We start from the raw sequence: 27518 nt of genomic DNA on the forward strand, positions 1-27518 counted from the left end.
CCCCTACAAGCTGACACACACACATGCCTGTACACACACATGCCTGTGTGTACACACAATTCAGATGGTAAGCAAGACATTGTTTCATTTAGTGTTTGAAGCCTTAAGTTCTATAGACAGAATTTATGTTAGGCTTTATTGACTTCCTGAAAATATCTCTTAAATTTGCATGGGATATTAACTTTGTAGTTTCCAACCTGGACTTTTCAAATTTAAGTTACTCAGAGTAGGAGTCACAGCATTAGATACAATTTGTAAAAATGTGGAAAAGTAGAAGGGAGAAAATAATTCATATTTCCACCCAAAATACAACTTTATTTTGTTCTCTGTCTCACCAGTCTTTGCTGGTCGAATTCAGAGACTAATACCATTAAATCTCCAGTAGAATATATGCTCTTTGAGGGCTAGAATTTTTTTGTCTTTTTGTTTTACTACCGAACCCAAACATCTAGAATCACCTTGGGAATTTAAGGTTCTCGGTAAATGTACATTGACTAAATTAACTTATTTTTAAAGAGTTATCATAGGGTATATGTCATTTTTATTATTGTTCTTTCATTTAATGTTACAACATTTTTCATGTTCCCGTAAACATTATTTTTAATGATTGCATATTTTTCCATGAAATGGATGTGACATATTTTACTAGACATTTCCTTGTAGTTGGTGATTTCAATTAAAATGATAATACTTCAGTAAACAGTATGACATTGAACTGTTTCTTCCTATTAGTATTATCTCCTTAAGATATATTCCAAGAGTTGTCAAACCTGAATCAAATGGTAGAAATACTTAATGCCTCTTGACAGATGTCACCAAATTGTGGTATCACGTGTCACTTTTTCAGAAGTTTTAAACCACCTGGCGGTGCCACTTGCAGCATATAATTGTCTACTTGGTCATATGTTTGCCCTATACAAGGGGATGTTGTACATACACATATGCATATATGTGAATCATATATATGATATTTAATCATTAGAAAATTATGCCTTATTTTTATTTAAAATTTTGCATATCTTTACTAGTGAAGGTGGATTTTTTTTTAGTTGTTTGGCTATATTTCTTTGTTTTCTTGTTTTATAATATTTCTAGACATTTTAGTGTTTTTATTTTCTAATATTTAATAGAAATCATAAACAATTTTATTTTCATACTGGCTCCATATATTTGTTTGGTTAGCCCCACAGTGTTGATGATTTACTTTAATACACAGGAAATTTCTGTTTTTACATAATTTTTTTAGAAAAAGCATTTATTGAGGGATGTGCTATATGTTGTCAGTCTTTGAGTGGATTATCACATTTAATCCTTTTAACAACTCTGTGTTGTTATTGTTAATTGTCTCCATTTTGCTTATGAGGGAACTGAGACCCAGACAGTTACCCTGAGGGTGACACATCCTTTTAAAAGTTATGGGAACAGGCATTTAGATTTTTTTTTTAAGATTTTATTTATTATTTATTTATTTTATTTATTTATTTTTGGCTGCATCGGGTCTTAGTTGTGGCATGCAGGATCTTTGTTGAGACATGCGGGATCTTTTGTTGCGGCATATGAGTTCTTCGTTGTGGTTCATGGGCTTCCCTCTAGTTGTGGTGTGTGGGTTTTCTCTTCTCTAGTTGTGGCGCCCAGGCTCCAGGGCACATGGGCTCTGTAGTTTGCAGCACATGGGCTCTAGTTGAGGCACACAAGCTCAGTAGATGTGGCACGTGGGTTGCCCCACAGCATGAGGGATCTTAGTTCCTTGACCAGGGATCGAACCCACGTGCCCTGCGTTGTAAGGTGGATCCTTTACCACTGGACCACCAGGGAAGTCCTAGACATTTAGATTTAGAGCAGAGGTTGAAAATTGGCAGCCTGAATATCAAAGTCAATTTATAGAAGCATTTTTTTTGGTTCCAGTAGTTTTTAAATTTTTACAATGATTTAAAATTTAAAATTAGGTGACTTCTGTCTACTCTGGGTCTGTATTTTCTTTCTACTTACCATTTCCCACATCTTAGCATGCATGTTTTTACTTTTTCTTTGGTAGGTCCAGTAGCCTTACAAATATATTATTTTAAAAGGTTTACTTCATAAGGAATATATCTTAGAATATATTTTCTGACTCTGATTACAAACAAAAATGTTTGCAAGTGTACACATTTAGTTGTGTTAGAAGTTCTCTAATATAACATGACATCTTTTCCTTGATAGAGTTGCATTTTTTTTGTCCTAAGTTGACTTGAATTTGGTAAGTGGTCCAGTAGAATAAGTTTTATGAACGACTTTGATATCCGTGAATCTTTGGAGTCACCTCTTTGAAAAAGGGAAATGTGGAAGATTTCACCGCAGAGTACAAATTGCTGGCTGAAAATTAGCCTGTGGTTCATTTTATCAAACCTGATATACAGAAGACCTTTTACCATACTTGTAAAAAGAAAGACTAGATTTGTTGATGTAAAGTTTGTCTAATGGGATATAGTGTCTTTCACTTTTCATTTGTTTCCAAGTCAATGTGCTAATTTTCTATCCTCTATCATCCATCCTTTTTTTCCGTCTCTCCAGTTGATGTAAAGTCAGAGGTTCCTGTGGGCCTGGAGCCCATCTCACCTTTAGACCTAAGGACAGACCTCAGGATGATGATGCCCGTGGTGGACCCTGTAGTCCGTGAGAAGCAACTGCAGCAGGAGTTACTCCTGATCCAGCAACAGCAGCAAATCCAGAAGCAGCTCTTGATCGCAGAGTTTCAGAAACAGCATGAGAACTTGACACGGCAGCACCAGGCTCAACTTCAGGAGCACATCAAGGTAGCAAACGTTTCTTTGTCTCTGACCGTAGACTCAGGGAGCCTGCACCATAACATGGGCATAAGAGGGAGCAGTGGAGGGATATTTCACTATGAAAAGATACGGATGCATGGCTGGGAGGAAACTTTGATTGTACTAGTGAAAAACCTGGGTAAGTAAAAGGAATCCTGGCAAAAAACCTGCTTTGCTTCTTGGAGAGGAGCCTCTACCACTCTTTTTTCTGTTAGTTTACAGCATCAATAGTAAGGAATAGTAACTTCCCACTCTTTTTAAGATTCTGTTCTACATGCTTTTGCCCATTTGCCCCATCTACTCTCCACCAAGAAGAACCACGAGCCTGGAAAGACCCATTTTATATTTCTAATAACAAATGTATGGATACCAAGGGGGAAAGGGAGGGGGGAATTGGGAGATTGGGGTTGACACATATATACTACTGATACTGTGTGTAAATAGGTCACTAATGAGAATATACTATATATATAGCACAGAGAACTCTATCTAATGCACTGTGGTGACCTAAATGGGAAGGAAATCCAAGAAAGAGCCATATATATATATATATGTATGTATGTATACATATAGCTGATTTGTTTTGCTGTACAGTAGAAACTAACACGACATTGTAAAGCAACTATACTCCAATAAAAATTAATTTTAAAAAAAGAATCTGCATATACTATTTACCAGAGAGGATAAATTAATCCCTTTATGTGAAGAAACAGCCTTTTTTTTATTTTTGTCTTTGGTCTGCAAGTAGATGTTCTGAGTGCTCTGTAAGTAGATGTTCTGAGTATGTACTAATCTTCCTTATGGAAAAGACCTCATAATGTATACTTTCAAAATAATATAATGAAAAGCTCAACAAAATTGTATATAAAGAAACTGATACATATATTTTCAGTGTTTTCATATAAGTCTAATAGACTGTAGATAAGAATTTATTGAAACAATTTTGGGAGTAGTTTACAATTTGAGACCCAAGTTGTTTAAATTATTCTAGGAGAAGTATGTCCATATCCCACAATTATGTGTGATGGAGTATTTTATTATCAGTGTCTTAGTATCTATTTATTCTCTTGTATCCTCAGAGATAAATATTACTTCAGCTTTATTTGTAAAATGTCTTTCAACTTCTTGACAAAAATAATTACAACAAAGCTGTTTTGGTCTGACTTAGTAGATGTTTAATTTGAATTTATTATGATAGTAATGTAAAGTAGTAAATATTTGTAATAAAAAAGTCTACTTTTATGTCCAACTCCTTCAAAAATGACTTAACTTATGTTAATTTATTAATATAATAAAGTATGTTATATTATTTCATTTTTATTATATGTATTATAGACACTATTTTTTTTCCTTTTGCATTTTTTAAAAATTTATTTCTTTATACAGCAGGTTCTTCTTAGTCATCCATTTTATACACATCAGTGTATGCATGTCAGTCCCTTTCTCCCAATTCATCACACCCCCACCCCCACCCCCCACCCCTTTCCCTTGGTGTCCATACGTTTGCTCTCTACATCTGTGTCTCAGTTTCTGCCCTGCAGAAATTGATCTTTTACTCACTTGCAAATAAAATACAAGTACATTTATGTGGGGTTAATATAGATAACTAATCTATGTTAATATTATATAATTTTACCACATTGATATGACAGTGTCTGAGAGGGTAAAAATGGTTTTCTTTCCTATGTTCCTTGTTTTATTTTTCCTTAGCCTGGAAGACCTATTTTAACTTATTTTCAGAAAAAAGCTCTTTGATACCTGATATAAAATGTAGTACTTTTTTCCTTTAACTAGTGAACTTTACTAAAAGATGCTTACAATATATTGACCCGTAAGATACCTTAAAAATAAGAGTGAGGATTTTGTTTTAAGTCTCATATGGAATTCTGGTTGTATTTTGCAGAATAGGAAACCTTCATTTAGTTTATAGACTTATTTTTGAGTAATTCTGGAACATTTTATTTCATTTTGACCTTTGAAACAATAATAGTAACAATAATGTCCAGATTTCCTTCTTCATTCATTCTAGGCATTTTAAAATGGCAATGATGAATGAGTAAAATTTATATTCTTCCCCATACTTGAAGGTTTGTTTCATTTTGCTGTGGTATGCAAGTCGTGTTGCCCTGAATATAGGGTGATACTGATAAGTTACAGCTTCAGATAGTTGTTTTCATTTATGTTTGACACCTTTTGTAGTTGTAAAGATCAACATAATTTTTTTTTTTTTTTTTTTTTTTTTGCGGTATGCGGGCCTCTCACCGTTGTGGCCTCTCCCGTTGCGGAGCACAGGCTCCGGACGCACAGGCCCAGCGGCCATGGCTCACGGGCTCAGTCGCTCCGCGGCATGTGGGATCTTCCCGGACCAGGGCACGAACCCGTGTCTCCTGCATCGGCAGGCGGATTCTCAACCACTGCGCCACCAGGGAAGCCCCTACATAATATTTTTTAAAGTAATTAATTGTTTGATTTTACTCAAAAGTTAATAGTAGCAAGTAGGTAATTGTTACTTTACCCCAAACAAGATAGTATATAGCAGGTTTAATGACACCTAGAAAATATTGGAAAAGGGGAGGGAGAAAAATGATTCAGAGATAGCTGAGGAAAACTTAGTGTTTGGAATTATTTTCTAAAGTAATAAGTTGCTTTTTCAGAAACTAAAGTCATACTTAAAATTTCCCTTTAAGTTTAGGAAGTTTCTTTGCTTTAAAATTTTTTTAAATTTTATTGTTTTATATTTTTTATGCATAGGACTAAAAGTTAATGCTTTTAACATTCATCTAGCTTTTACTTTGATGAGGAAGACACAGCATGATGCTTTACTTATATTAGTGTTTTGAATCTTTGGCTTCTATAATCATCTGTTGAGTTAGATGCTGTTATCCCATTTTTCCACCTAGTAATCTGAGGCAGAAACACTGTAACTTGCCCAAGGCTAGTGGTGGGTGCCAGAAAGTGGGTGCTCCAGGATTTGTAATCTTGCCTCGTCTACCTCCAAAGCTACTACTTCATTCTGCCTCTGTCTTGGACTGGAACATGAAACTGGAGGAGTGACGTTTTGTTTCTTTTTCTTTTTTTTTTTTTAACCTCATTCCTGCAATCTTTGGTAATGAATAGTAGCTGTGGAAATTAAATCATGTGCTTTCCTAATTCCTAAGAGAGATTAATATTCGATTCCATTGGGGCTTTTGGTGAAGCAATAAATCTACTTGATCAACCCCAATATCTATATAGAATTAACATTTAAGGCAAAGTTTAAGCAGAATTATGAAATTTTTGGTTAGAATGGAGTATCTAAAAACACTTACTAAGAGACTGGTGGATCAAATCCAAAATGTCAAAGATTGTAATTTGAAAAGTAACCAGAAATGCTTCTAGTCATGTCCTTCTGGGACAAGTGTAGCTATCATGCTTGACATGCAGAGTTGGCTTCCTGTTGCTCCACAGTGACTCTGGTGCCATTCCATATAACTTTTTATTTTTGTTCTGTTACTGTGTAGTGTAAATTTCAGAATTTTAGGCACCTATCTCATATAAACAGCAAATTACACTAACTTCATTAGTATTTAGAGTTTAAAATAGTTATAATAAGCAAAATTAGTATTGTTCAAACTTACAACTTAAATTTCATATGCATTATAAACATGATGCATGGCAGAGATAATTCCTCTGTCTTATATATGAGGAACCAATGCTCTGAGTGGCTTAGTAAGCTGTCTAGATCTTGTATTTAGTAATGTCAGAGCCTAGTAGAACTCAGTCTTGAGTTATTCCTCAGTGGGCACATTTACAATTATTCCATGTTTATTTCTCAGTCTGAGAGAAAATTGACATCTCAAAATGGTTATTTTATTTATTTATTTTTTAAATTTTATTTATTTATTTACTTTTGGCTGTGTTGCGTCTTCATTTCTGTGTGAGGGCTTTCTCTAGTTGTGACAAGAGGGGACCACTCTTCATCACGGTGCGCAGGCCTCCCACTCTTCATTACAGTGCGCAGGCCTCTCACTGTTGCGGCCTCTCTTGTCGTGGAGCACAGACTCCAGATGCGCAGGCTCCATAGTTGTGGCTCATGGGCCTAGTTGCTCCGCGGCATGTGGGATCTTCCCAGACCAGGGCTCGAACCCATGTCCCCTGCATTGGCAGGCAGATTCTCAACCACTGCGCCACCAGGGAAGGGAAGCCCTCAAAATGGTTATTAAGAATGCTTTATATTCATGATGTACATTATTTGAAAGTGAATTCAAGGGATTCAGACAGCCAAACAACAGTGCATAAAATTGTAGTCTGATGGAAGTGATTTCTTCTTGACCAGTCTCTAGTCTGAAGGGTTTTGTGTGCTGAGTGAACTAATTAGACTTTGCTCTTTTGAGAGAAGAGCTTGTTATGGATATACAGATTGCATTCATCTTTTGAAAACCTTCTTGGAAGGTTTTGAAATTTTCAACCTTCATTTTATTTCAGGTAGATTTCCCCCAAATTAACTCATATCTCACTATTCTATTCAGTTTTATTATGTTCACACAATTTCTCAGGATAAGAAGTGAAGATTTCAATTGTTTATGTTTCAAGGGAATGGGTAAAACAGACTTCTGGGAAGTTCCTGCCTTTCTTTGCCTGTGTCATGTATTTCAGATGCACAAAGAAAAGTTACTCAAGGAACTGAAGATCTGAGTGAATTTGGTAATATTGTGATAGGATGGCATAGGTGTTGAAACTACCTAAAAACTTTCTTGTTAATGACCTTAAGACCATTTATGGCATGAGTTGCTTGTCTTTAGATTTCAATAATATACCAAAAAATGGGTAAAATGTAAAGTAAATACAAGTAATTTCCAAAAGCTCATAACATTTCAATTTTGGTCATTGATGACTATGAAGCCTAAAGAAATTGCACACTCTCATGTCTTTCTCTTCTCGCAAGTTGCAACAGGAACTTCTAGCCATAAAACAGCAACAAGAACTGCTAGAAAAGGAGCAGAAACTGGAGCAGCAGAGGCAAGAACAGGAAGTAGAGAGGCATCGCAGAGAACAGCAGCTTCCTCCTCTCAGAGGCAAAGATAGAGGACGAGAAAGTAAGAGGCACCAGGGTAAAAGATGGATCTCTTCCCTCATCTTTAGCTGATGGTCATTCAGAAAGGAGCCTGATAAAGAGTGGAATTAAACTTGTCAAAATTGTCTGTGTTTAAGTAAAAGAAAGCATTATAGACCCAAATGTAAAGCTTTGACATTCACATATCAGCTCTCTGCATTCAGTCTACAAGCATCTCCAGAAGTAAACATAGCAGTTTCGGCAAAGATGCTAATTTCTGTTGTTTTGAGCCTTAAAAATAATGTTATACTAAGGCAATATAGCTATGCCATTGTGTTTAATATTAAACTTACTTCCACATTACTCCACCATACCTCATACCTTCCTCCTGCTCAAGTAATAATTGCTCTTTAATAAGTCAAGCCTTGTCTCATTTAGTTTTCAAGTGCCCAAACTTTGAGAAGATTTAAGGTAGAACTTTTTTTTTTTTTTTTTTTTTTTTTTAAAGCAACTATCCACAAGAGGGAGACAGATCCAAATAATTCCCCTGTATGAGGTCAGTTCAAAATCAGGTCGTTGCAAGGTTTAAAATGTGATGACTTAAACTGGAATTGTCAGCAATATTTATTTGTTTAATGCTCAAAAGTGCTTTTTTAAAAAGTATTTCAAACTAGCAATTCAGAAGAGCTCATTTTAATTTGCTTAATCACTTATATGGTCCCCCAAGATTCTTGACTTTTAAAAAGCAGTGTTCTGTTCCTCAGCAGTATTTTTTAAAGCTTAGGAAAAAATTAGTATTAATTCTGGGAATCCCCATTCTGCAAAAGCAATTAAAGAAATCATCGAAGGTCTTTTGAAAATTGGCAGTTGAAGCAGTAGTTACAAAATATTACTATGTCATTTTCTAAAGCCTGTTTAGACTCTGGTTTTTTCTTTTAATAGGAAAACTTCATATGCTGTGACGAGTGGTGTTACTTCTTAATTTTTGCTAAATATTCCAGAGGCTTGAAAGGACAGAACCGCAAATCACCATCTGTTTCTGTATGTGTGTGTTTCAGGGGCAGTGGCAAGTACAGAAGTAAAGCAGAAGCTTCAAGAATTCCTGTTGAGTAAATCAGCAACAAAAGACACTCCAACTAATGGAAAAAATCATTCCGTGAGCCGCCATCCCAAGCTCTGGTACACGTATGTTCAGTGTTTGGCTTTTTTCATTCCCAGGGGTGAAGATCACAGGTTCTTAATTCAGCCAACCTGGGCACAAATCCCTGGGCTGCCAAGTTCTCAGCTATAAGGCTGTGGGCAAGCTCCTCAAATTCTCCAAGGCTCAGGTTTTTATTCTGTAAAAAAGGATGATAATAGTACCTGACCTCTAGGATTTCTGGGAAGGTCCTGTGATACAATGTGGTAAAGTATATAACAGAGACCAGCTCTTAAATAAATGTTAGCAAGTATCATCTTGAGGGCCAGAAAGTTTTATACATGTTCTTTGCCATATGAATAACTGACAAATGTAGGGTGGGGCATATAAATTAATTCATATTTTGCATTTTTCTATTCTCAGATGGTGCATCTGATATCTTTACAATAATTTCTGAAGATTTGGCTGGTTGAGATTTTATTTTACTTGGCTTGAAATAAAGTGGAGATCTGAATTATTTTTAAAAGTCCAGAAGATTTTTGACTTAATTTAAAAAGAAAGAAAGAAAGAAAAGTAACTGATAGATCTAAGTCTTCAGTGACTAGTTTACCCGTGCCCACCTCATCTCATTTCTTCCCACCCTGTAAAATGAGAGTAGATTGGCTTTTAACACACACGCTGACTGCGTAACATACTGTGCTATTATAGTTTTTTAGGCAGCCATCTTTCTCCAAGTCTAGTAAAGAGATACTGTGTAACACAATTCTTCCTTCTGTAAAGTATGAAGAGGTTTATATATATATATATATATATATATATATATATATATACACACACATATATATGTATATATATACACATATATATATTTTACGTTGGGGGTAAGAGTTTCTTATTTTATTTATTTATTTTTGCTGTGTTGGGTCTTCGTTTCTGTGCAAGAGCTTTCTCTAGTTGCGGCAAGTGGGGGCCACTCTTCATCGTGGTGCGCGGGCCTCTCACTGTAGTGGCCTCTGTTGTTGCAGAGCGCACGCTCCAGGCTCACAGGCTCAGTAGTTGTGGCTCACGGGCCTAGTTGCTCCGCGGCATGTGGGATCCTCCCAGACCAGAGCTCGAACCCGTATCCCCTGAATTAGCAGGCAAATTCTCAACCACTACGCCACCAGGGAAGCCCCGGAGGTGATATTTTTAAAAAATCAGGAGAAGAACTGATAGGCAAAGCATATTTGGATAATAGACTAATAGATCATAGTTTCATCTCTCTCGTATTTAACAAATATTTTTAGGATTTTACACTTACATATTTTTTAATCACATCATAAGGATAAGAGAGTGAAAACTTGATTATTTGATACTCTGTTCCATTGACATTTCAAGCATGCCAGTTCTATTTAAAGAGTTATTGTTCTTATAATTCTATCTTATAAGTATCTTCCCTTCTCTGCATCCAAAAAAAAAGATGAGGCAGATTCCAGAATGCTATATAAATATTTTTTAATGGTTTACATAATTTCTACCATGCATGTCAATTGACTTGAGAAACCAATCCCCGAAGAAAATTTTCACGTGTTCACTCAACATCAAAAAGTATTGAAAAAGAAATTCTGTTTTATTACCTAAAATTACATACATAATTTATAACTAACTCATGTTCCTTCTAAGTTAAAACCTGTTTTAAGAAAAGATAATACTTTTTTTTTTCCTTAAGTGGAAACAACTACATGCAAACAACTTGTCAGCTGAAAATTCTTTAGCTGTTCCCCCGGGTATACTCGACATGGCTCTCAAATGTTACTTAGGAATCCTTTTTTTGGTACTGAACTGAACTTCAGTAGGGTCCAACTCCTGGACAGCCATAAGTCATTAATTTATGAAATCAGAACTTAATACTTTTTGCCAGTTATGGCTAGATAAAATATCCTTACACCAGATAATTCTTGAGAATGTTGATTCAAATAAATAATATTGGTTGAATCATCATGGTGGTGATACTACACCCTATCTGTGTTTTCTCCATATATAATGATTATAGATGTTTATATCCACTGGGTAATCTATGTTCAGTCCTAAGTTATTCTCCAGTAGCACAATTGCATCTCTTTTACTGTATTAATGCAGGAAAGACAAAAGATTTTAAAAGGTCAGGTTCATATTGAAGAAGAATGTGTCTCCAAGTCTTTACCTTGAAACTGCTATAGAAGTTTGGAGACCTGAGGCTATTCTCACAGTACTGTCTCTCCAGTAGAAAGGCACCCTCATGTACTCTCATGTACTACCTAGCAGTTTTTTTTAAATGAAGTCCTTCTGTATGTTTACTTTTACCTTGGTTGTTCTACATTGTTGACTAAAAAGGATTCGGGTGATGACTTTTCCACTAATATGGTTCTTAAGGAAACATACACAATAATCTCAGATGTCAAATCTCACGCTCTGGGTAAATTCTCTCCTTTACTGAAGCAAACTTTTCTATGTGACTCTGTGACCAAACACACAGTGGGCATTCTTGGGCATCCTGCATCATTCCATAACATACTGCTAAATTGAACTTGGTTACATGAGGCTGTGGTTTGTACACACTAAGAAGAAAGAACATAAACACAGCTGAGACACGTGTTACAGCATGTGCAACCGATTATTGCTGACCAATGTGCAGTAAAAACTCAAGGGGAAATGGTGAACCTTCTTTTTCTTTTGTAGGGCTGCCCACCACACGTCATTGGATCAAAGCTCTCCACCCCTGAGTGGAACGTCTCCATCCTACAAATACACATTACCAGGAGCGCAAGATGCAAAGGATGATTTTCCTCTTCGAAAAACTGGTAAGTCAGTTCCACAAGAAGACTCCACTTGCTCTTCCATGACCTTCCTGCAGCTTTATTTTGCCATACCTCTAGGGGAGCGTCAAAGGATTTGAATCATAGCTGTCAGGCTCTCTCCACCTCTGCCCTCAGCATAAGCAGACGCGCACACACACACTCCTATTTCTATATCAGTTCATTCAGCATGTTATCAAAGTAGCTTTTTAAATTTAAAGGTTAGTCACATTTGGGTTTTAGACAATAGCAATAAAGAGAAGATTTAAAGAAAATAGAAATTTGATTTCTCAGAAAATTACATCTTCTCTGTTAATAGGGACCTCTGTAATTTCCTCCATTTCTCTGATTTTCTGTTGAGCCTCAGCCGTTTACTACAAAAATGGAAATAATCTCTTCCTCCCACTTTTAAAAACCTTAAATTTTAATTGTTTACTAAAACAGATATGGCCAAGGCTAGATCCTGAGTAAGTGACTTGCCTAGTGTTTCACAGATTATAGGAAAACTCATGGTGAAGCTTTATAGCTAATAATCTCATGTAATTGTATTAAAATTTGCTTAGGGGAACTGGGACAATGAATCTGTGATAAATTTGGAATTTAGTAAACAGCTCTATGGCTTTACAGTCTGTGTTTGTTTTCCCATGTTCCTTTTTAGCCCTCTGGTATGTGCATATTTAATGTGTTACATTCTTACCTCTATAATAAATATATTTAAATTTTAGCTAGGTAGAAGCATAAATAGCAGTTGTGTACATTATGTTCTAAATCTTTTGAGATTTTCTAAATATAGTTCTTTAGAGGAAGTTGTAAATTTAAAAAATTTTTATAACCACAATTGATGTGAAAAGATATTCAGATCAGAGAGTTTGGTCCATTGTATTTTACTCAGATCTACTTGAAGAACTATAGATCTGTGTAATTTGTATATAAAATCTACGGAGTGAAAATTATTTCCAATAATTATATTCATTTTCCCAAGCAATTTTGAATAATTAAAATGGATATAGATTGTAAAAACACGTGCTGAAGCTATTTTCTGTCTTATGATTTACTTCTAGCATAATGAAGATTTAAAAATAAAATCAATCATGAGTAAGAATTTATTCTATCATCTAGCCCGTATTGTACCAGGCATTGAGGAAGGATGGCCAAGTATTGTAAAGCAATTTGTGCCTTTTTATTTTAATAGCCGAAAGATATTCACATTTCTACTATAAGATATCAGATATAGTAAAATACTTCAGTGGAAGGCTATGCAAAGGAGAGTGAGTTTTATGTATTGCATGAGAATTTCACACTCTTATCTACAAATCAGATTGCCTTTCATGTAAATAAACTTCTCTGGGATAAAAGGAACAAAGCAAAGATTGAGCCTCCATATATTTCTAAAACATGGCATATAGTTTATGAAAATTGATCCATAAAGGACATGGATTTTAGAATGTGGGCACTTTGATCTGCAGCCTTGACATTTAGTTGCACCAATGGCATGTGTAGAAACTATTGACAGAGATTATGTGAATATTGCCTCAGGTCTTAGGGCAGTGACTGGCATTCAAGAGCCTAAGGAGTCACTAAAAGGAAAGAAAACACAAGTCCCCTTATGGCAGGAGGTTACTGATGAGTGATATAGTTACATTTAGGGAGAAAAACTTCTACCCTGCTGTGCACATAGCCTTTGAATATATTCTTACCACTGGGAGATTGAAAACTGACTGCAGAAGTGACACTGAGTTTGAAAAGTAGTGGCATTTGGAACCAGTAAGCATCCAGAAAGAAAATTTGATCTTTTTCAATACTTAAGGACAAGTACTAAAAACCCATACTTTTGCGTCCCACTGTTTCCCTGAGAACGGCTTAGGATTTTCACTCTGAAGAATGAATAGCAAGCTGTTAATTTATTCTTGTAGAATTTCTCAGTCCACAACACAATTCAAAGAGAAATCCTGCTTATTATATACCTTACAAAATTTAATTCAAATCTGTACTAATATGAAACTCATCTTCTTTATCTCTTTATGTGATATGTAGTAATAGTGAAAAGGTACAGCCCTTGTCTTTTCTAGTGGTGTATTTTCTGTATTTGCCCATTACGTTAAGTTTCTTCCCTTTATATCGAGTATCTGATATTTATGAATTGTCAGGCTGCTGATCTGTAAAACCAAACATTTTCAAGCATTGTAACAATGAAGTTCTTGAACAGCCATTAATACTTCTATATCTCTATAGGGGTTTCAAAATATTCCTTAATTCAATTCATTGTCTAAGAAAAGTATGATATAATTAAATACAGATGTTTTCTACACATCTAAATACTTAGAGATACCCCTCTTTAATTACAAATAGGCAAAACTCTTCCAACTTTTATAAATATAATCCATTTGGTATATTTCCAGTGCACTTTGAGAAAGTTTAGGTGTATATTTGCACTAAATAGAAGAGCACTGAAATATAGTCAAATAATTTTTACTTCAGCATTTGTTGTAGTTTAGTGACTCAATAGTTATTACAAAAAAGTAAACAATAAAATACTATCATAGTTAAACTTATGTGATGATTAGGGAAACTGTATAAGATAATTTTCAAGTAAAGCTTTATCATATTAAATGAAATCTAGAGGAGTGGCATTGATCATATAGTATAAATACCAGTACAGCTGTAATGGAGTGTAGCTTTTCTATTGGGCCCTGATTATCACTCTCTGAGGTCTACTTGAATTTCATTGAATTCAGTCGTAGATTTAAAAGAAGTTTTTAAGTGGATTCTATCTTTTGATCTGCATATAATACTAAATACTTTCAATTTCTTTTTAACCTATGTCAGTACTGAATTGCCAATATGCATTAGCAAGATTTACGGGAGTAAAGCTGGAACCAAAGTAAGAAAAGTTCTAATGACCTTAAAATGATTAAAGTGGCCCCAGGGGTGTTCACTAAGCAGTGAGCAGAATTTAGAACCTCTCTTGACCTCTTAGGACTCAGACAGTGACAGCCTAGGAACAGTCAACCATAGAAGTCTCATTTGCCTGCAGAAATCTGACCTTTGTCATGCAAAGTGGACCTTTACTTCCTTCCCCTAAGGAGAATCATAGTTGCTCATAGCATTTGGGCTTTTTGGAAACCTCAGAATAATATGAATAGTTAGCTCTAATCAGGCCCATTCCGAATTCATGTTTCTTTTAAATGTAAGAGTTGAGAGTCTTTTGCTCCTTTCATAACAATGAATGAACGTCAAAGGCTTTCATAATTGGTTCTGAAGTTAAGAATAAAATAAATTTTAAAATTTTTATATTTATTGCCCACACTTAAAGTAGCACTTCCTTTTAGAATTATCCTCTGTGATTACTTTTGTTCCATAACACAAGAATTTGTTGTTTCTGAAATTTGGATTATTTTACTGAACTTTAGGTTTTGAAGCGCTGCAAATTATATCATGCTTTAGTAGGTGATTTTTTTTCTCTAATATAATTCTCTGCGGGACTGATAATAAACTATAAAATAGGGAAAGGAAGCTTCTGGGTCCGGGTACTTTTGAAATAGTACATATTTCTCACAAAGATGCTGCATATGTGGTGACTTTGAACTGACCTCCAAAACCATTTGAATTGGATTCTGTTACAATGAGTGTGTGCATATGTTTCATAAAATATTATGGTAAAATCTAGAGGTTTTATGCTCCATTGTATTATTGGGGTCTTACCCAGTGAACTTTGCCTTTCTTTGATTGTTACAGTCTTTCCATTTAATACTTCTGAACAAAGTGAGCTGGCTGGCTAGATTCACCTCTTAAAGAGCACAAGCCATGTAAAGCTACAGCTTGGCTTGGGCTAATAGGACTGTTCCCACCCCACTGAAATATTCATTTTAATGGTCAGCAGCACTAGAATAGGACTCAAAGATGGAAGAGGTCCAAACATAAGTTAAAGTTTTAGAAGGCCAATGCATTTTCCACACTGAGTACTTGGAAGGAAGGCAGAGACGAGATATATAACTTTATACATCTCCCTCAGTATAGCAGTTAGAAGTTATGTTGTGATACCTTGGTGACCTTTTCAAGTTATTATAATTCAGAATTAGTACAAGGAGATTTTTACAATGTTTTAAAATCTCTCTTACTCTCTCTCTCTGTCTGTCTCTCTCTAGCTCTGTGTCTTTCTCAAAATACACAATCACACATGCATGTGTACACATGGACATGCACACACATTTCTGCACAGATAGCACTAAGATAGCACTTAACGTTTATAAAAATATTCACTCAGAATCATGTTCCAAATTGACCAAAACTGGAGTATTTTTATATATCTTAGTACTCGATCTTAGTTCCATTGTAGTGGCTCTTCTTGCTTAAAATTATTGAAATGTAATCTTTGTGATAAGTCTTACACTAGTTTTCCCAGAATTGAGAAGCAATGTGGCACAGTAACACAGGCTTTGAATCTACCTACCAGCTTGAAATCCGGATCCTCAATCTTGGGAAATTTACTTAACCTCTTTAGGTTGTGATTCTCTCATCTGTAAAATGGGAATAATTTTTGTACTTGGTTCATACAGTTATTTTGAGGATTCAGTTAAGTAATGCATGTCATGCACTTAGGATCATACCTAGGACTTAGGAAGGGCTTAGTAAATCTTAACTTTGCGTTTCTAGTTGATAAGGAATTGAGTTTCATTTATTTTCATCAGTGAAAACTGAATTGCTTATTGTTGTGGAAAGTCTTTTCAAGGACTTATATTCTGCCACCTTATTGATAAAATGAGAAAACTGAGGCACAAGTGATAAACATTTTCACTTTAAGCTATCTGCCACTTACAATGCTAATCTCAAGATGGGAATAAAGGGCTTTGTTAATTTTGCATATTTGCTGGCATTTGGGAGCATAGTATGGTGTCAAAAAGTAGCAGCAGATTTGTTTTTTCCTTCACCATAGGAGGAGCTCTTATTAATGCTCCGTCCTCACTAGAGCCAGAGTTTTAATTTCTGCCATTGGCTTCATTTAAAAATCAATAGACTTTAATTTTTAGAACAGTTTTAGATTTACAGAAAAATTGACCCATATTACAGACGGTTCCCATATTACTCTTCCCTCTCTCCTGTAGTCTCTGCTCTTGTTAACATCTTGCATTAGTGCGGTACATTTGGTGCAATTAATGAATGACTATCAATACATTATTATGAATGTAACCCATCATTTACATTGAGGTTTACTCTTTGTGTTGTAACGTTCTATTGATTTTGACAAATGTATATGTCATACCATGTACCCACCATTACAATATAATGCAGAATAGTTTCATTGCCCTAAAAATCCTCTGTGCTCCATCTGTGCATCCTCCTTCCATCAACCCCTGGTAACCACTTGTATTTTTACTGTCTCTATGGTTTTGCCTTCTGCAGAATGTCATATATTTGGAATCATATAGTATGTAGCCTTTTCAGACTAGCTTCTTTCACTTGGCACTATGCATTTAAGATCCCTCCATGTTTTTCTGTGGCTTGAAAGCCCTTTTTAGCCCTGAATAATACTGCATTATATGGGAGAGGCCACAGCTTGTTTAACCGTTTACCTATTGAAAGGTATCTTGGTTCCTTCCAAGTTTTGACAATCATGAATAAAGTGGCCCTAAACATTCACATGGAGGTATTTGTGTGGATGTAGGTTTTCACCTCAATTAGGTAAAAGCCTAGGAGTGCAATAGCTGGATTTTATGGTGAGACTATGTTAAGTTTTGTAAGACACTGCCAAGCTGTCTTCCAAAGTGGCTGTACTATTTTGCATGCCCACCAGCAGAGGATCAGAGTTCCTGTTGCTCCACATTCTCGCCAGCACTTGGTATTTTCAGTTTAGTGTTCTGGATTTTAACCATTCTAGTAAGTGTATAATGGTTTCTCATAATGGTTTTAATTTGTAATTTCCCAGTGTTAGCATGGTATATCTTTGTTCATTCCTTTACTTTTAATCTGTGTTTTTATATTTTAAATGGTTTTGTCATAGACAACATATAGTTGTATCTTTTTTTTCTTAACCCACTTTGACAGTCTCTTTTAATTAGTGTATTAGAACAGTCACATTTAAAGTGGTAATGGATATAGTTAGGTCAATGTCTACCATGTTTGTAACTGTTTTCTCATCATTGTACTTACTCTTTTTTTTTTAATCTTCCCTTCTTTTTCTGCCTTCTCTGGTTTTAACTGAGCATTGTATATGATTCCATGTTCTCTACTGTCTTAGCATACCAGTTGTACCTCTTTTTAAAAAATTTCTGTGGTGCTTTCCTTAGAGTTTGAAGTGCACATTTGTAGCAAATCTATACCCACTTTCAAATCACACTATACTGCTTAATGGGTATAGGTACTTTATAACAGAGTATTCCCAATTCCTCTCTTCCATCTTTTATAATTTTGCTGTCATTAACTTCACTTTCCGATAGTGATATTCTCATTTCGAATAGTCAATTAGTCAATTAAAAATAAGAAAAATAAAACATTTCATTTACCTTCATTTATTTCTTCCTTTATACAGCTCTGAGTTTCTGATTTATATCCTTTTTTTCTTGCTAAAGAACTTTTTTTAAGATTACTTGTGAGACAGGTCTACTGGCAACAAATTTCCTTAGTTTTTGTTTGTCTGAGAGTTATTTCTCCTTCATGTTTAACAGATAATTTCACTGAATACAGAATTCTAGGTTGCTGGGGTTATTTCTTGCAACACTGTAAACACTTCACTGGCTTCTTGCTTGCATGGTTTCTGACAAGAAATTTGCTTCAGTTCGTATCATTGTTACTCTATAGGCAAGGTGCTTTCTCATATCTTCTGGTTTCTTTTAAGATATTGTTTGTCTTTGGTTTTCTGCTGTTTGAATGTGATGTGCCCAGGTGTCCAGTTTTGGTATTTATCCTGTTTCATGTTCCCTGAGATTCCTGTATCTGTGGATTCCAGCCATTATTCAAATAGTCTTCTGCTTCATTCTTACTTGTTATTCTGGGTTTCCCATTATGCAAGTGTTAACATCTTTTGTAATTGTCCCAGATTGAGGGGCATTTTGTTCTTTTTGTCATTCTTTTATTCTTTGCCCTTCAGCTTCAGGAGTTTCTGTTGACAGGTTTTCAAGGTCACTCCTCAGTCTTGTCCAGTCTATTAATGAGCCCATCAAAGACATTCTTCATCTGTGCTTTTGATTTCAGGCATTTCCTTTTGGTACTTTCTTAGTGTTTCCACCTCTCTGCTTACAGTTACTCATGTGTTCTTGCATGGTGTCAACTTTTTCCATTAGAGCCCTTAACATTTTACTCATAGTTATTTTAAGTTCTCTGTCTGACAATTCTGAAATCTTTGTCGTAACTGAATCTAGTCTGACGCTTACTTTGTCTCTTCAGACTATTTTCTCTTGCTTTTTAGCTTGCTTTCCAACTTTTTGTTGAAAGCTGGACATGGTATATTAGAAAACAGAGACTGATGGGTTAAGCTTGTGGTGTGAGATTTTATGTTAATGTGGCTGTGTTTAACATTTGCATAGATGTAGGTGCCAGAGGCTTTAGTTCCCTCTAGTTTCCTTGGTTACTGTTTGTTTGTTTGTTTGTTTGTTTTGTTTGTTTTTGTTTTTTTCTTCCCCTGTTTTGGAGTTTCCCTAAGAACTCCTTCATAAGCAGTGTCTTGCAGCTCTTGCATTTGCAATCCACTGTTATTATACTGGAACCCTGTTAAAATGGTGGTAAGACACTGGGGAGGGACAGTGTTCTATAATCTTATAATTAAATCTCAGGGTTTTTTTAGTGGAACCTGAGTGTGTGGTCTGTCACCTCCAGAGCTGTTTCTTAGCTTCTTTTTTCAATCTTTCCCTTAATAACTGAGATAGGAAAGGTAGAAGAGGCTGCGGTTGGCTAATTGCCCTACTCTCCAGGTCAAATAAAGTTCTGGTAAAATATTTTCCTTTGGAAGGCAGGTTTTGTTATGTAGAATGCTCTAGATATATTTGAAAATTGTACTTTTCTCCTGGTGTATTTCAGAATGACTGCTTTTCTCTCCTTCTACACCTCTGCTCCCTACCATCACTTATACAGGAGGGGATTCTTCACTGATCTTCACTGAGAGAACCTGATTGGGTTCTTGTAAGTCAAACCTATGAAAGTGTACAGCCCCCCCCCCCCCACTGAGATTGGGCCCCTGGAATTTTTAACTCTCAAGCTAGTCCGCACTCAGGCTCCACCAACTCATCAAAATTAACATCTAAGTGTTCCTACCAGTTACTGGCTCCAGTGGCTTCTGTTCTCAGTAAGTTGATCTCAGCTGTGATTTTTCAGTATTTTTCTGTCTCTCCAGATTTTGGAGTGGTGGTTTGCTCTGAGACCTCAATTCTCTGATGAATCTAAGAAAATCGCTTTGGTATTTAATTTGCTCAGCTTTCTTCTTGTGGTGAGGATGACAGTGAAGATTTCCAAGCTTTTTAGGTGTTAGAATTGATACCAAAAGTCAGCCATTGACTTTTAAACCGGTAAAATACTTTCAAAAAATTTTAAAAACACAACTTTACAACTTATTGAAGGGACAGATTCATATTTAAAGCAACATAATTCTTACCAATTAATTATCGATTTTTATAAGATTATAAGTCATCAGCGATTGACTCTCCTTCTGCTCAGGGTGATCATGACTAACAAATCCAGGTGCTAAAAATACTATGACAGAGAGAGGATAGACTAAAACAACTTTAAATCACATTTTGGAAGGAAGGCAATACTTTGTGTTAAAATCTTTGCCTAATGATTCATTCTATGGTGTTTTATTCTGTGCCCTCTTCTATGTGTCCTCTTTCTCTTCTCCTTAATAGGAATCAAACACTGCATTGATTTTTGCTACTTTGAGAATAAGTTTGATGAAGTATTGGGTTGGAACAGAGTATAAACTACTGTGTAAGCAAGATTTGGGAATTAGAAGGACTTTTTTCCCTGTGTTTTTCTTACTTTTCTCTTCATATCAAACACTAGAGGTTTGATGGGGTAACCACTTTTTTGGCCCTCCAAAATTTAGAAAAATCAACTCCTTTTTAAAATAAGATTCAGTTTTTTACATAGAAAAATTACTATTTAAAAGAAGGCTTTTTGATAGGTTTAATTATTTAGATTATGAAAAGTTAGCCGTTTTCAACTACCATTATTTCATTAATACACATTTTTCTCCAGTTTTATTAAAATATACCTCTCATACAGCACTGTATTAGTTTAAGGTGTACAGCAGAATGGTTTGACTTACTTGCTCATTTTTTAAACAAACATACCTGAATGGATTTAATGGATAATATTTTATAGTTTAACTAGCACTGTTTTTTACTTTTGCATTTTTTCCTTAGTGGTACACGAGGTAATTGTGCCTGTTACAATTGATAAATTACTGTAGTAGAATTAAATGGTGTAGAGTAGTAAGAATCCTTGTGATAGAAAAAGAATACAAATTCATAACGTGATTTTTCACTTTAAAGCATAATAGAAATTAATGTTCCTAAGAATTTTTGATTCAAGAGTTAGATGTATGGTTATGTTAGAAACAAGGGACAAGTGGTTTAAGTTTCACAGTTCTATAAAAGAGAAGCTGGTCTCACAAATTGTATATGTGGTATGTATGGTGACTAGTTGGAGCTAAGAGCAAGTGTCAGTTAGGAATTGTTTGATAATCAACTTTGTGAGAACTTTGAACATCTATTTGCTTATGGCGGAAACTAGTGTGAAAAAGCTAACAGAGCCTAGAAAAACAAAGCTTGGAAAGTAATCGCATGGTTTGGAGTTAGATCTGGCTGAGAATTCCAGCATGGTGCTACCAGTTAGAGCTTTATGACTGCGGGCAAGTTACAGGACTTCTTTGAGCCTCAATTTTTAAAGTGTCAAGAATGGAAAATATTTGGCTTGCTGGATTATCATAAGCAATAAAGATACTTCATGAACCTGCCTAGCACAGTGTCTGACATAGCAGAGTCTCTGTACATATTGCCAGTGCGAGTTACTGAGACGAATGATGTGGCATTAGTAGTAGGAATTAGTAGTAGTAGCCACATAGTATAATTGTAAAATAATTGGAATGGCAAAAGGAGTCTAGAATTGTAGTCTTATGTCACTAATATATGACCTTGAACATATTACTTCATGATTTTGGATCTCAGATTTCTCAGTTAAATGACAGATTTGGACCAAATGATTCCTAATATTTTGTATAAGTCTAAAAAGGAACTATATCACCATGTTTCATGAAGAGTAAGATAAGAAAACGTTAATGATTTGAAGAACATATAAATAAGAAATAAATGATGGTGCTTTTGCAGAATTGTATCTCAAATTCATTATAATTAACTGTAACAAAGTCTAATGACATATTTTTCACTCCCCATAAAATGGTCAATTAGAAACAGGCAGGACATTTTAGATAAGATTGGAATGAGAAATTGGCAAAAAATAATAATTAAGACTTCAAAAGCATTTAGCCATCTGTTGTATAATCATGAGAATGATTGAAAAATGACTCCTAATTTGTAATACTCACAGTTATATAACTTGAAAGACTGGGAAAATATTCTATGCAAATATATGCACTTATATCTCTAGATACATCTAATGAAATAAATTAGAAGATGAAAAAATAAATGGTAAAATATTGGTGGTTATATTTTCTTTAAATTTTCAGCCCCCTGGTGAGCTACTTTGAAATGAAAGTGTTCTTTATGGTAAAGAAATCTGCTGGAAACCATTATCTGTTTGCTCAAAAACCTTCTAAGTATTTAAGGTAGCACATAATAGCAGTTTTACCCTTGCATGCTAGATTTTTCATCAAGTGACCTTAATTCACCCAGAGTTATCTCTATTTCTGTCTACCAATTTCTTCTTTGTTTGCTTTTGAGCTTATATTTATTTTAATGTTTATACTGAGCCTTCCATTCTTTACTACATATCCATATACAAGATAAATTCAGAAGTCATTTTTCATAAAACTTTCATTCTGACAGTTTCCTTATCTGTATTCACTTTTTGCTGTAATTTTTTGCTATAAAAGCAGGCAATCATATGTCAATTATTATGTATCATATTTCATCCTCTTGTTTTTATCTTGTTCTTCCCAATTGGAGGGGAAAAATGTCCTTGAAGAGAGAGTTTGTCACATCTTCATTCCTTATCTGACAAACCACACTTTATCTGGGCCTATTGGTGGGTATTAAAGAAATTAATCTGACTAACAAAGGATTTTTGCCATAAGGAGCTCACAGTCCTCATAGTGAGAAGCATGTTGATTGACAATTAGTTTAATTTAGCTTTTGAACCACCTTACTTCTTAAGAAACTACTGTTTCATATTTCCACATTATAAACATTCTTGAGTGAAAGCAAAGATCCAGACCACCTGAAGAATGTAGATAAGAGAAGACATTGATATATTGGTTTTTTTAGTGCTAAGCTTTCAGTATATTTAATTGGAATTATCTGTATTAATTTTATCACATTTTGAAGTAGGTAACACAAAAGAAATTCTCAGAGAGAATTTATTAGCCTGCTATAAGTGTACATATTTGTTTTTTTGTTTGTTTTATTTTTGGCTGTGTTGGCTTTTCATTGCTGCATGCGGGCTTTCTTTAGCTGTGGCGAGCGGGGGCTACTCTTCATTGCGGTGCGTAGGCTTCTCATTGCGGTGGCTTCTCTTGTTGCAGAGCACGAGCTCTTGGAATGAGGACTTCAGTAGTTGTGGCACACGGGATTCAGTAGTTGTGGCTCACGGGCTCTAGAGCACAGGCTCAGTAGCTGTGGCGCACGGGCTTAGTTGCCCCGCGGCATGTGGGGTCTTCCTGGACCAGGGCTTGAACCTGCGTCCCCTGTATTGGCAGGCGGATTCTTAACCACTGCGCCACCAGGGAAGTCCCCATATGTGGTTTTTTGAAAAGAAAATAGACTAGTCCTGCTAAATAGATTATTCTGTAATAATGGAAAAAGTTGTCTGTCTGCAGTGTCCAGTAGCCACTAGGCAAACGTAGCCACTTGAAATTGAACACTAAATGTGGCTAGTGTGGCTGAGGAGATAAATTTTCATTGATAAATTTTAAATTTAAATGTAAATATTCACATGTAGCTAGCTAGTGACTATCATATAGCCCACTACAGGTATATACCAAGGCAGGCACACATGTGGCCTGAGTGTCACTACAAAATCTCTTCAGTTCCCAAGGCAGACACCCCAGTCACAGCAAACTCTTCCCTAGAAGGTTGGACATAGACTTAGAAGCATTCTAAATCATATCACGCAAAAAAGGTATAATGTCTGAGCAGAACTGTATTTTCAGGACTCAATTTTTAAGAAGGAAGAAACCAGTACAAAAAAAGCTTAGTTTTAAAAAAAGAAGAGGATTTGAAGGATTCACTTAACTGAATTTTCTTAGTGTCTAGGTGCTTAGAATGATGTTAGTTCAATGTTTTCACATGTTGTTATTAGACATATGAGTTCCTATCCTGCTTCTACTTGACTTTACATACAGTAATGTTCTCTCCTAATGGTGACAAGGATAACCCAGTACAGACCTAGGCTTACCTCTTCCCTGCTTGGAAAGCACAGCAAAAGCAAGCACTTTTCCCCCAAGTAATTCCTTTTTTAAAAAAAAAATTGTTATTGAAGTATAGTTGATTTACAATGTTGTGTTAATTTCTACTGTACAGCAAAGTGATTCAGTTATACATATATATACCTTCTTTTTCATATTCTTTTCCATTATGGTTTATCACAGGATATTGAATATGGTTCCCTGTGCTATACAGTAGGACCTTATTGTTTATCATTCTATATATAATAGTTTGCATCTGCTAATCCCAAACTCCCAATCCATCCCTTCTCCACCCTACTTCCCCCTTGGCAACCACAAGTCTGCTCTTATGTCTGTGAATCTGTTTCTGTTTCATGGATAAGTTCATTTGTCATATTTTAGATTCCACATATAAATAATATATGGTATTTGCCTTTCTCTTTCTGACGTAGTATGATTATCTTTAGGTCCCTCCACGTTGCTGCAGTTGGCGTTATCTCATTCTTTTCTAATGGCTGACTAGTATTCTACTGTGTGTGTATATACATATATATGTACATATATGTACACATATATATGTGTACATATATATGTATATATATATATATATATATATATATATACACACACACACACACACACACACGTCTTCTTATCCATTCATCTGCTAATGGACATTTAGGTTGTGTCCATGTCTTGCTATTGTAATTCTGATAATTCACGGGACTAACTCACCTAAATAGCTTGGGTCATGTACCAGCCCTGAGTCAGTCTCTCTCAGAAACAGAGAAATTATACTGGGGAGGGCAGGTGGGGAGCCTGCTTCACTTGCCCACCCTGGAAGTTTGGATGGAGTTTACAGCAGCTCTCAGATGGCCTGGACTGAGAATGAACCTCTAACCAACATTCATCCGTCTAAAGGGCAGCTCTGATCCTATTAACTCCCTTCTTCAAAATTATGTGTGGATTTTCACAAATGCCTCAGTGCACTCTTCAGATCTGGGATACCTACCTGTTCTTCAAAAGTCACTTTAAACACTGAAATTTATAGGAAGTTTTTTCCAAAGGATTTTTTCCAAATCCTTCCCTGCCCTGAAGCCCCAATGTTAAAATTTTTTATAGTTCATCTCCCTTAAAATGCTCTTGCTACCTATGCCCTGCATAAACACTGCCCTTCTATAATATATTATTGTAATAGTTAAATTTAACTCCAATAAAAATATTTTTAAAAGAATTGCTTAATTTCTAAAAAAAAAAGTTAAATTTATATGGTAGTAATAGTAATATTGGTTTCATGTGCTAGATACCATTTTAAGTATCTTATCTATATATCATACTGGTTTCCATACAATAACTCTTGAAATACATCTCATTATTTCTCACCAGTTTTATAGACAAGGGAACAATTACAGAGAGGTTAGTAATTTTCCTCAGTTCTCATTTTATTTATATGAGCAGGAAGTGCAGTGCCAGGCTCAAAGAAAGGAAGTTTTATTTCAGAACCTGGTCTTTCAGCCCCTGTGTTTTGTACATAAATAAGTGGTATCTAGTATCATTGAAAAAGGCAGTTTTGCTAAAGTTAAAACACTATGTTGATTCATCTTAATGTAGTGAATTATAACCATTTAGACTGTACCATTTATAATTTAACTTCAGTCCAATGATGAATAATGTTCCAAATATTTTAGAAATAATACGTTTTGATTATTCTTCATAATTTCAACTACTAAGGCATTTTTCATTAAAAGCAAATTATTTAAAACCACAAATTGATGTGTTCTTTCTGCATCTAAATATTTAAACATTTTTAAAAGATAAACTATTCCAGAAGTTAAATATCATTTTAAGTTGGATCTTCCAAATGTTTTTGCCACAAATACAAGAGCTAATTTATTGATCAATGACAGAATTCTGAGAAACTGAAAATATAAAGTTAGTACCAAAATATGATACTTTGCAGTCACTATACAAGAAAATAATATCTGCTAGATTTCTTTAAGGGAACAGATAAGCTTATGGATACAGATGAACTAATAGACATTAATTTATATGAATTTGAATATTCCATATAGAGGCAATTTTACTTTTTAAACTTGTCATGTTATTCATTTATAATATAGTTATAAGAAAAAAGATATGCAGAATATTTTTCCAGCTTTTAAAATGTTTCTTAAAGACATATCCATTATATTTTCCATTACCATTACATATATATGTAAAATAACTTTCCTTTGGATTTATTACTAGGATCATGTTTGTGTTTCTTGAAGAATTAATATACTTACTGCAAGTATATAATTCTTTGTACTTTTCCTTTTGCTCTGACTGTCAGAAACTAAGCTATTCAACTTGTTCAGTTGAAGTAGATTTATTCAAAGTTCTCTCATATTGGACATTTAAAGTATTTCCAGTACTATTGGAAATAATTTTGCCGTTAACGTTATACAAGGTCTTCTTTGGGCAAATTGATTATTATCTCTACAGGATAGATTTCTAACAGTATATTTTCTGATTCAAACTCTTATCTGATCTCAGGTGGCCTCAGCCTGCAGTGGCTTGAAGCAGGGTTTCAGTTCCCATCCAGTGACTGAGGTCAGGTTGCAGCAGTGAGACCACCAAATCCTAGCCACTAGACCAGTGGTCAGTGACAAGGCCCTGGCCCTATGGCTTTGCAGAAAGAGAATTCCCACAAAGACAGAAAGTAGTAAAACAAGTAAAGTATTTATTAGGAGAAATGTGGATAGATACATGGCAGGCTCAGAGAGAGAGAGTCGTGCCCTTGTGGCAATTTGAATCACTTTTATGGGGCATTTCTTCTGGGTTTCCTTTGACTAATCATTTTGATTTGCCTGGTTCAGAGTTCATATCTGGTGTATCTCAGGATCTTTCCATGTGTGTGCGTATCTCTTAGCCAAGATGGATTCTACCGAAGAGGGCTAGGTAGGTTTTTCCACTTGGTATCAGTCCTGTTTTGACTTCCAAGGAGCCTTTCTGCACCTGTGTAGTCGAGAAGGTCTCCTGACTTCGAGAATGAGGAATATGTGGTCTCTTATCTTCTATGTGGGCAAGGCCCAGCCTCCTCTTTGAATTGTTCTGTTATTCCCGTCTTGGAATATCGGTCCACAGGAATGAACTCAAACCATTTGCCCTGAGGGCCCATCTGTCTCCTGCCTCAAATCTACTA

At 35.2% G+C, this 27518-nt stretch overlaps 1 protein-coding gene across 33 annotated transcripts in view; it reads left to right on the forward strand.

Moving 5' to 3' along the window:
* HDAC9 (histone deacetylase 9) overlaps positions 1 to 27518 on the forward strand; it is a 1021922-nt gene that overhangs the window by 529378 nt on the left and 465026 nt on the right. For 10 of the 33 annotated variants that reach the window (XM_067042622.1, XM_067042610.1, XM_067042615.1 and 7 more), the window contains 4 exons: positions 2551 to 2792; positions 7729 to 7879; positions 8895 to 9021; positions 11672 to 11793. In XM_067042622.1, coding sequence (XP_066898723.1) covers positions 2551 to 2792; positions 7729 to 7879; positions 8895 to 9021; positions 11672 to 11793 — 642 coding nt within the window. Of the gene's footprint in view, positions 1 to 2550; positions 2793 to 7728; positions 7895 to 8894; positions 9022 to 11671; positions 11794 to 27518 lie in introns of all 33 variants that reach the window. The other 23 variants (XM_067042606.1, XM_067042614.1, XM_067042617.1 and 20 more) reach the window with 6 other exon arrangements.

The sequence above is a fragment of the Kogia breviceps genome, chromosome 9 (assembly GCF_026419965.1).
Source record: "Kogia breviceps isolate mKogBre1 chromosome 9, mKogBre1 haplotype 1, whole genome shotgun sequence".
Classification (NCBI taxonomy): Eukaryota; Metazoa; Chordata; class Mammalia; order Artiodactyla; family Physeteridae; genus Kogia; species Kogia breviceps.